General features: G+C 39.4%; 1 protein-coding gene across 1 annotated transcript; it reads right to left on the reverse strand.

Moving 5' to 3' along the window:
- Window positions 1-5,265: 5,265 nt before the first annotated feature.
- On the reverse strand, window positions 5,266-6,480 carry LOC133396160 (relaxin-3 receptor 1-like). The gene has a single exon (XM_061665644.1). The coding sequence runs from the start codon at window positions 6,478-6,480 to the stop codon at window positions 5,266-5,268; it is 1,215 nt and encodes a 404-aa protein (XP_061521628.1).
- Between the last annotated feature and the right edge of the window lie 5,190 nt (window positions 6,481-11,670).

The following is an 11,670-nucleotide window of genomic DNA, read 5'->3' on the forward strand; positions in this document are numbered from 1 at the left end:
TTGCTAACATAAACAGCAGCACATACTAAACAGTCTCGCAGTCTTCCTACATCACCCGCATGTTCGAAATGAGTGCTAAAGATGATCTTGCGTCCTTAGCAATCCAGTATTCGCTCCAAAATGTTGTAAAGTCTGTTTTAATGTTCATTTTTCCATAATAGTCATTTTTATTTTCTTTTAAATGCCAGCTTTCACACTTGACTTGAATTGCAATATACTGCTGACAATGTTTGACATTACCCAAAAATGCAATTGCACAAATAATGGCCTCCCCCCCAATTCAGGGTACGTTCAGGTTTAGATTTATTTATACACAAATATAAATAATAAAATTGGTATTTATCATACTTTTTTTTTTTTTTTTACATACTTTACACACATTTTAACTTTTTGTCTTTTAATTTTTTTACATAAATCAATGTGCCCCATGAGCACTAAAGTTTGCCCACCCCCTGCTGTAGACTATTAACTTTATTTCTTTATTTTTTGCAAAACATTGCCACATGGGTTTGAAAAGTGCTCTGTACAATCTATTATATAGCAAGCTGTCAGTTCACTGACTCATCTGTTTGTGAGGCATCGATGTGCATGCGCTTTTTAAAACGCGAGGCTGAGTAAGCTACATATGATTAATATTATGATGATGTACATTTGCAAAAGGACATTTTCTCACATTTCCTGACTTTTCGGCGTTATACACCGTGAAAGTGGGAACGGTGGAGCCAACAAAATGGATGCAGGGTAACAGGAAATACAGCAACAACGCCAACTGGAGAACAGGTGTAACATTTGTATATTTAAGCGTCTCTTTTGTAGTCGGGTAATTCATTAATACTGTGTTGTACCTATGAGTCATTTCTATTACAAAGTTCCTGAATTGCTCTTTTAACCTCTTGCCTTTAAAAATGTTTTCTTTTGAGATGAATAGCAACTATACAAAGGTTTTTATGTTTGTTACCAGAAGTGTATAACATTAGTGTTAAAATGCACAGATAATACTACTATAAAGACATTTTTTGAATTACATAGTTCGATGTAGGCCTGGCTCCTAAACTGCCAAGTGTATTATCTATTCTTATATGTATTCTAATAATCAAAGGCCGTCAGGGCATGGACTTGTTGTAAACAGATTCTCTATTGTACAATATTATGATTGTTATGATGAACTCTTCAGTCTATCGATATATACTCCACAGAGAGTGCAATGAAGGCACCAGGCCAGAGTCAAGATATTCATACAATAATGGTTTTCTTTTGAAATACAGGTATGTGTTTATTTATTTTGTTGTTTGGCCTGCATTATGGTTTTAATGTTTTCATAATCTCATGGAGAAAACAAATCCTATTGAGAGAAGAAAAATAAGACGGTGAATTATTGGACCTGAAGAGGAACTTTTTTCACTAATTATTTTTTTACAAAATACCACTTATTTAATTTTAAAATGTATTTTATTAATGTTTTACTTTTCTTTAAATATTTAAGTTGTCATTTTAACTTTTTAAATTTTACTTTTATTCAGTTTTTTATAAATTCAGTTTTTGTTTTTAAATTTTACTTTGATTTATTTTACTTGAAGTTTTATTTTTTAATGTACTTACTTTTTTTTTTACATTTCAGGTTTATTCATATTTTTTAATTTGACTTATTTATTTCTTCTTTTGAACTTGTACTACGTCAAGTCACGTTTGTTTGCATGACAAAACAGGATACATGTTTTTTTTAATCTTACATATTTAATAATGTATGAGTTATGATTTAAAGTAGTTTTGTGTGTATCCCAATGCATTTTGGTATGGAAGCCATTTGAACATTTATTTACTTTAGCTTTGATTTCCAGTTTAAGGTCCATGTACTTGTACGCTCCTTTTTCTCACTAGTAAAACAATTCAGCGCACTAGCAGAACAACAACAACAAAAAAGCTGCAATACAAGCTAACCATTATTTTCTTGCTCCTGTTTTCCTTTTTGGTATTCTAGTGAAGTGCCATTACCATGATTAGCATAATTGCGTGTTTACAAGTTTTTGGTCAGGCTCTCAGGTGTTTAACTCAAACACAAGAGATAAACTTTAATTTCTCATAAAGTATATATTGGAAGGTAAAATCTTATATGAATGATTAAATTAGCATTTTGTGTTTTAGTATGTTGAATATTATATGAAAAAATAATAGGTTATTTTGGTTGAACATGACAAATTATCTGGAATACAAATAAAAAAAAATATTTATGAGCCTTTTGGGCAACTCACCTCATCAATGACATGAAATATCTTGTATATTTTGAATGATAATCAACAAGTGCGACATATTTATAAATCTCAAAAAATTGATGTATAGAGTATTTATTTCTCGGCAGCTATTTATTCTGCACAATTGACTTACTGTGCCACAAATGATCTAAATCATTGATTTATTTGTGTGTGTGTGTGTGTGGGGGGGGGGGGGGGTGTAACATGTTCACTGACTTGACATTTGCTTTGAAACAAGCCATGCCCCCATTGATAAAAGCCATATCCTCACCCTGATGTTGTATGGTGGATGTTCGATGTAGGAACATTTATTTATTTTTATTTTTTTAAAGTTAATAACGGTAATTATGGTAGGTACGATTGCGCTTGTAATTATGATAATCGCTGTATGTGGATTGATATAATTTGTTATAATGTCTGAAACCTAAAGGAATGTATTCATTTTTCAAGGTGATTTTTTTTTCGCCCCCTGAGTGATTTAAATAAAGTAATTCATTGAAAGATGTAAAGATTTGTTTGGCACTTTCCTGTTCCCTCTTTAGGCATCGTCAAAAGGTGAGTAGTTTTACTTTATTCTATTTGTATTGGTCTTTATTTATATATACAGTGTAGGATTAAAAGATGGACGAAAAAAAGAACAACACCACCACCATGTGGCTCGTTCAAAGCACATTTTTAATATACATTCTCATTGTACATACTGTTTAATGCTGTTTTTTTTTTAAATTATACCTATATTATATCATTATGTGGAAGTATGACATGTTACTGTGTGTCTAATAAAGTATGTGTCTGTTTAAATTTGATGTTTAACTGCATAATGTATAATATACATCAATGCAAGGCAGCATTTTGATTATCCTTCTCAAAGTTGCCATTGTGTGCATAACACAATTACACCAGAGAAGTAAATTACTTTAAAATCAGTATGTTTTCTCTGAAGCGCAAAATACAGTCAAAGTGAATATCGAGAATTTTTTTAATTATTATTATTCATTAAATGTAGTGCCAACAAATTGAAAATCACATTTTCAGAACATTTTTACAGTTCAATGTAGGATTTCCCAAATGGTGGGTTGAGGCACAAAATGGGTTGTGGGTAAAGTCTGGGGGGTCTTGGAGTAAAATGCTCTTATGTACAGTATACTGTATGTCAAGAAACCCTGCTGATAACTTGAATATTAATAGGAGCAAGAAACAGAAGAGGCATAGATGGGACATCGTAATACAACCCCAATTCCAATGAAGTTGGGACGTTGTGTTCAACAAATAAAAACAGAATACAATGATTTGCTAATCATGTTCAACCTATATTGAATTGAATACACTGCAAAGACAAGATATTTAATCTTCAAACTGATAAGTGTATGTACTTATTATACAGTAGTTTTTACCTGTCTGGGCTATTACAGTGGAACCTCCAATGTCAGCCCTCCTCACATAATCAAAGGAGCAACTTTTAACATTTGCTGGCTTTTTGTGACACTTGTTTCCTGATAGAAGGACGTGAGAAAAGTTTGGCTCACAGTGTTGATTTGTCCTCTATACGGGCAGAAGGCACCGCTACCCCACGCGGCAAAGAAAAGGTGGCGAGAGACGGCAATTTTGATATTTTCGTAGTCACATTTGAACATTTCATCCATTTGTTGCACAACCTTTTCCTATAGGCAGAGTACCCCCCCCAAATAAACCAAAAAAATACTGACGTACACCAGTCTCACTCACAAATGTCTTTTTCATGTTAGTTTGGGGCAGAGCTTGTTAGTTTGCCCCACACAGCGGAGAAAGGATGGGTAGAGATGCCAATTTTCCTCTCTGTTGGTTTGATAGGCCTGTCATCCCAAAATGCTTTTTGTGAACAAAGAATTCTAATTTGGAATGTCTATGACCGTTGTCATACGTTTGACAAGAAGTAACAATGAGCAAAGATGTAGTTGGTACGTTAGCTTCTCTTGCGAGCTCGCTTGCTGTTTGAAATGGATCCATCCACTTATCCTCATTGAAGTCGTGATTGAGTTGGAGCCATTTCCTGGATTTGAACCCAGAACCTCACAACTGCAATATCTCCAATATAATTTATCTCAGTGGGGAAATTCTAATATGAGCATATACATTAGCTTCCCGTGCTAGCCACTAGCCATTTTCTAGACGGCTTGTTGTCGTTGTCATCCCCATTTCCTTGATTCAAACAAAGAAACTCAGAACCGCAACACCGACGTGCTAACCACTAACACGCTGTGCTACCTGTTTGGACTGGATACCAAATAGAATCGATCTCAATAGAGAAATTCTTGAATTCTGACTTTGATTTAGAAGGAGGAGGATGAAGTAAAGATGTAGACCACTGCGTTGCTTCTTGTGCTGGCTTGCTTGTCACTTGCAATCAACAGGAAGAGTTTTATGTTTGGAATGGATCCATTCGCTTGCCCTGATTTGGATTGTGGATAAGTTGAAGCTATTTCCTGGATCCGAACCCCAGAACTGTGTCTGTGCTAGCCTGTGCTGCCTGTTTGGATTGGATGCCTAATAAAATTGATCTCAATGAGGAAATTCTGAAATTCTGATGAAAGTTAACCAAATCGGAGAATGATCGCCATCACGGGCCAGATTGTGGTTGACCATGGAGTTTCCAATTTTAAGGAAATTGTGTATCTGGGTGGAGACCACTGTTGGGAGTGTTGCCAAATAAGTCTTATTGGCTTGTCTGACTAGGCATGTTGCTAAGGGGGATAACCGACTGGCCCTCATTGGAGTTGACGACGTAGGACATCTTGTTCATGACACCCAAACGCAACCCGAAGAAGACGTACAGGGTCGCTCGGTATTCTGTAGTGAATTTGAATGCAGAGCCTCAAAACTGTGAGGCAGACGTGCTAACCACGACTCCACATGCTGCCAATTCAGATTGGATTCCAGATATAATTGATCTCATAGGGAAATTCTATTTTGAACATGACAGGACTGAGCGTGGTTGAATTTGAAGGTTCCACTTTAGTCGTAAGGTTGAATTGTATCTCTATAAAGTGGAGACCACTGTTGGTAATGTTGACAGGGGTGCGTATGGCCTCGAGTCTGATTGGCTTGTCTGACTGGGCATGTTGCTCAGGGGAATGGCCAGCTGGTCCGCTTGTTCCGAGCCCTCGTCAGTGTTGACGGCGTAAGGCATCTTGGACATGATGGCCAGGCTTAACTTGAAGAAGACATTGTGCAGGGCCGTTCGGTACTCCTTGCGCACCAGGCAGTAGATGACCGGGTTGAAGCAACTACTGGTGAAGGCCAGGCAGTTAGCCAACGGGAAGAAGTAGGTCTGTGCGCCGTAGAAGGAGGGGCTGATGTCAACTATGTCCAGTTGGATCATGACGCTCCAGAGCGTGAGGATGTTGTATGGGAACCAGCAGACGCAGAAGGACAACACCACCACTGCCACAGACTTGGAGATGTCGGCCTTCCGCCGGGAGTTGCCGCCCTTCAGTTTGTGGCGGCAGAGGAAGCGCAGCAAGAGCAGGTATGACAGGATAATGGTGGCGTACGGGAGCAGGAATCCAAGAACCACGCGCAGGAGCTGGTTTATCCCCAGCCAGGCGGTGCCGTCCGGGAACCGGAGCAGGCATGCTGTATCATTGCCGCTTCCCACGCGGCGCAAGTCGGCGAACAGGGCCCGGGGTGTCGCAGCCACCAGGGCCGCCGCCCATATGATGGCCGTGACCACTGGGGAGGTGCAAGGCCGGCCGCACGGTGACGCCCTGGGCTTAAGCGCGGTGGCCACAAAGCAGTAGCGCGTCAAGCTCATGGCGGTCAGAAAGAAGCAGCTGGCGAACACATTGAGGCCAGTGAGCAGCGATACGGCTTTGCACATGGCCAAGCCGAAGGGCCAGTTGTAGTCCAGTGCAATGTCCATCGCCCAGAAGGGCAACGCTAAGGAGAACAGGAGGTGCGCCAGAGCCAGGTTGAAGACGAAGAAATTGATGGTGCCGGTGGTGATGGTGCGCGTGGAGTAGAGCAGGAACAACACCAGAAGGTTGCCCACTACGCCGGCCGTGGCCACTGCAAAGTATACCACCGAGATGATGATTCGCAACCATGGCGACCCGTCCCCCGCCAGCTCCAGGCCTCCCGTGTAAGAGCTGATGTTATGCGGGAGCAGATGCGAGGAGTTGCACGATAGATCCATGCCACAGCCGTTCAGGAAGTTTCGGAAAAGCTCCATTCGCTTGTGCTCGCTGTTGGGCATGATCCAGGTTACTGATGCAGGGCGGCCGCCTGCAAGATGATGACAGTCGTCAGTTGCTGCGTGGAAGGAAAGAGGAAATCATTAAGGTGTAATAGGCGCAGAGCTTTCATGAGCAAATAAGTGGATTAGTCTTGTCAGATAAACAAATTACACCCAAGTGTCAGCCAGAGAGTTTGCCAATCCGATTTCATCTCAAGAAGACAATTTTTCTCATCGTATGAGTTAATTGACAACCGCAAGACATTTGGAAATGGTCACATCATAATCATATTTAATAGCAATTTAGCTTAGGTTATGCATTTGAAAAGCATGTCGCATCCTCACTAAAGTAGATGCGAACGTTGCAGTCTTCATTCAAATGGACTCAAATCAGTCAAAAAGGATCCAAAAGCGTTGGCAATACCACCTTCAGCTGGGAACATAAGAAGTAAAAAACGGACCTACATACAACCAAAAACAGTGCTGAACATTAACAGAATCCCCACCCATTTTCCGTACCGCTTGCCCGTATCGTGGACGTGCTGGAGCCTATCTCAGCTGACTCTGGGCGAGAGGCGGGGTACACCCTGGACTGGTCGGCACACACATTCACACCTACGGACAATTGAGAGTCTCCGAGGTAGGCGCCAGCACGCCCACGACCCCAGTGAGGATAAGCGGTTCAGAAAATGGATGGATGGATTGGGACAGACCCTTGCGGCAGATGGCAAATATGCAAGTAATTGACATCCCCCCATAAGGTTTGTAATTGCCTATAGATGCCACAAGATGGTGGCAAAACACTACCTTTCTATTAGACAGGGCAAGGGCCTGACTATATGAAGCTCCTCTCCTCACTTCAACATAGTTCCTTGGCACTATGATTCCACAAGATAGTGCCAAAGCGATGCTTTTATATTAGATAGACCTTTGGCCTGAGCACAAAAGCAGCAAATAGCTGAGTGCTTCAATGAATAACAGCACACAGGTCCCCCCGACCCCAAACTCTTCAAAGTGGTGAATCGCAAACAGTAGCACTGCATATTTTATTCAATATATTATGTTAGCTTTATCTTATCTTAAAAGATACCCAACATGGATTTGAAAGACACGGGTTTTCCTATTCACATCCTACTACATATGCATAGCTTGTAGCTAGTAACAGCTAGCGCAAGAACCTAACAAAGCAGTTGGCTCAAATACAGGACAAAATCATTCAAATCAAAGTCCTTTTTTTGTTCTTACAAAAATGTTGGCCAATAATGGTTTCAGCTAAGAGTCCTATAGCAAGGAATAGGAAAACGAAAACAGAACCTTGAAAATGTACCAAAATACGGCGCTACATTAGCAGAACCAACATTCAAAATCAACAGCAAATAAGAAAAGTTAATCACTGTATTATAAACAAAATAAAACAATACATTATAGTCAATTATTATAGATTTCTCTGAAAAGAAACCTGCATAATTCTTGAAAGGCTCTTCCTATTCACATCCTCACTAAAATTTAGGAAGCTCAGACGTAAACTTAGAAATCTACATTATCACTCAAATGGACACAAATGCTTTACATGAGTCAAAAAAGACTCATGTCAAAGCCCTTTGTTCACAAATTGTTGGTCCTAAAGCTTAAGGGCCAGGAACATGACAAGCTAACCCTATAATCTTGACTCAGCCATGCAAGATCTAGAACAAAGTCCAAAATAAAAACCAACAACTGTGCTAAACATGAACAGACTCAGTCATACTAAATCAAGTTGGAAAGCCAAATAAAACAAAAATAGAGGAAAACTACTCACCCTTTGACATACATGTAACAGAGAAAGAACAGCAAATTGCAGGTATTTGTAGACTGATCATTTTAGCAGTATTGCTATAATTATTTAATCTATTGCCAGACTCTTTCCATTTCTTTTTCTATGGTTAGCATCACACCTTTCTAATCGCCATTACCAGTAACCTAGTAAACTCCAGATTACTTATTGTCAGCATCGTATTCAAGCAGAATAATAAACAATGTTAAATTAAAAACTTGACCAATAATCAAGGATAACAATTTTTACGTGTGTTGAATGGAAAGAAAAGCTCACCAAATGATCCAGATTGTGTTTTCTTCCTCCCCCTCGAAAGTGTTCTCCTGCAGTGCACAGCGTGGAACTTATCTCCGAGACGGTGGACGACAACAATGCGATTATCACCACGTTGACGCTCCACCCATCCTTTTCCTCATTGGAAATGACCCAGTATGACCACTGCGCTCACTATGATGGAATGGCAATCGTAGATACAGGTGTGTCTCAATAAGTTAAAATATGCTGGGAATTTTTGGGATGTGGGAGGAAACCGGAGTTCCCGGAGAAAACCCACGCAGGCACGGGGGGAGAACATGCAAACTCCACACAGGTGGAGATTGAACCCTGGTCCTCAGAACTGTGAGGCAGACGCTCTAACCAGTCGGCTACCCTGCCGCTTCGTTCCGACTTGAGTTCCACAATTCTATGCTTTTATTTACATGACAAATTGACATTTTTTACACATTTTTAGTAAAATAGCATTTTTCCACATTAGGGATTGATTTACATTACTCCATTAATTAAAAATGTATCACTATTTATACCAAATTTTAAAGTGTAAAGTTTTAAAGTCAAACCTTTTTAACATCCATCCATCCATCCATTTTCTGAGCCGCTTTCTCCTCACTAGGGTCGTGGGCGTGCTGCAGCCTATCCTGGCTGTCATCGGGCAGGAGGCGGGGTACACTCTAAACTGGTTGCCAGCCAATCACAGGGAACATACAACCACTCGCACTCACATGCACACCTACGGGCAATTTAGAGTCTCCAATTTATGCATGTTTTTGGGATGTGGGAGGAAACCGGAGTGCCCGGAGAAAACCCACGCAGGCACGGGGAGAACATGCAAACTCCACACAGTCGGGGCCGGGGATTGAACCCGGGTCCTCAGAACTGTGAGGCTGACGCTCTAACCAGCTCTAACCACCACCTTTTTAACATTTAATGTTAAATAGACTGCAATTGAAATGGTAATATTCTAATTTAAAAAAAAAATATTCCAACTTAATTTTGCAGCTCTGACTTTATTTTGTAATATTTAATATAAAATAGGTTGAAAATTAATGATGACATTCTAATTTCTTGTAACTGCAATGTCCTTCAAAGACTTTATTTGCATAAAATGTATTAGTTTTTTTTCTACGCTTTTGAAACACTTCATAAGTTGTTTAAAATAAAGGTTAATGATCTATGCAATATACTGTAGATAGTCCCTGTCTCAAACCATTAGAAAAAGCACTTTATTTGGTTTAATATATGTATTACAAGGTGGTCTTCAAGCTTTTATGTCCCTTTGCTCTTTCTTCTGAAATGCTGCATTCATGACATTTTTTTAGGGCAAAACAGTGTGTAATGCAAATTAATTATGTATTTTGGGACAATTAAGGGCAATTTCAGTTTTATTCAAAGGCAATCTGTTGTTATTTTCTATTTATACACTACGGTTAGCTGGGACGGCCGCAATGAGTCATCGTTACCAATCGTTGATAGTGGAAACATCAGCGGTGAATGACCAAATGCGATTAGGCGGCAATGGGCGGAAGACGACGACGGTGGGGTGGCCGACTTGATGAATGGCACTTTGTCAAAAAAACAAAACAAAGTCATTTCCATCAAATACAAACTGCAAACCACCATTGAACCACGTGACTTCAGTCCCCAAACTGTTTGCATAATTTCCATTCCATTACTATAAAATGTGCATCTGGAAAGTATTCACAGCACTTGACTTTTTACCACATTTTATCTTCGTCTTATTCCAAAAGGAATTCAATTCATTTGTCATCTCAAAATTATACACACGACAAAACCTGGAAAACTTTTTTTTTGGGGGAGATTTCTGCAAATGGATTAAAAATTAAAAACGATATTAATTTGTAAGCAAGCAAAGTAAAACTACTCTCTCTCTTTTACAGACAAATACTGTGATCTAGAGGCTAAAGTTATTCGCAGCATTGAGTTCTTATATTTATTATTAATGTCCTATGGTTATAATCACTCATAATGTAGATCGTGGGTGTCCTGGACTATTTTAGCTGACTTTGGGCGAGAAGCCGGGTACACCCTGGACTGGTCGCCAGCCAATTGCTGACCTTATTATAATAATTCCAAATTGATTTATTTTAGTCACTGATGGTGTAGTGGTACACTCGCCTGACTTTGGTGCGGGTAGCGTGGGTTCAGTTCCCACTCAGTGACGGTGTGAATGTGAGTACGAATGGTTGTCCGTGTCTATATGTGCCCTGCGACTGACTGGCGACCAGTTCAGGGTGTAGTCCGCCTTTCGCCCGAAGTCCGCTGGGATAGGCGCCGGTGCCCTGCGACCCTAACCAGGATAAGCGGTGTTGAAAATGGATGGATGGATGGATGATTTATTTTCATAACGGCGCCATCTGCTGCAGTTAGTGGTCATCTCTGTCAGCTACAATCCAGCTGACAGATGAAAATCAATCAATCAATCAATCAATCAATCCAATAAATAAATAAATAAAGATACAATATCGCTTATGCATACAATTAATAATTTTAGCCTCTATGTCCAAGAATGTAGGTGACCCAATAATAATAATAATAATAAGACAGCTGTGGTTGTTTTTTGAAGTGCTTTATAAATGAAGTTGAGTTTAATAATAATGCATCCATCAACGTTCAGTACCGCTTATCCTCAGTAGGGTCGCAGGTTGAGTAATAATAATAATAAAAATAATACAAATAATAAAATAAAATAATACTTTATAAAAATAGATGCAATATTGATTATACAAACCCCAATTCCGGTGAACTTTGGTCATTGTGTACAACTTAATTAAAAACAGAATACAATGATTTACAAATCCTTTTCAACCTATATTCAATTACACTACAAAGACAAAATATTTAATCTTCAGTGTTGAGTGTTATTGTTTTTTTGTTTTTTCTTTTTCAAATATTTTCTCATTTTAAGTTTGATACCTGCAGCAGGTTCCAAAATGGCTGGGACAGGGGCAACAAAAGACTGGGAAAGTTGAAGAATGCTAAAAAAAAAAAAAAAAAAACCAAAAAACAACAACAACACCTGTTTGCAACATTCCACAGGTGAACAGCTTCACTGGAAACAGGTGAGTGATATGATTGGGTCTAAACAGAGCATCCCAAAAGGC

This window comes from Phycodurus eques, chromosome 20, assembly GCF_024500275.1.
Source record: "Phycodurus eques isolate BA_2022a chromosome 20, UOR_Pequ_1.1, whole genome shotgun sequence".
NCBI lineage: Eukaryota > Metazoa > Chordata > Actinopteri > Syngnathiformes > Syngnathidae > Phycodurus > Phycodurus eques.

Excerpts from the sequence above, each read along its gene's own strand:
- LOC133396160 (XM_061665644.1), bottom strand. The coding sequence starts at position 6,480 with ATGCCCAACAGCGAGCACAAGCGAATGGAGCTTTTCCGAAACTTCCTG.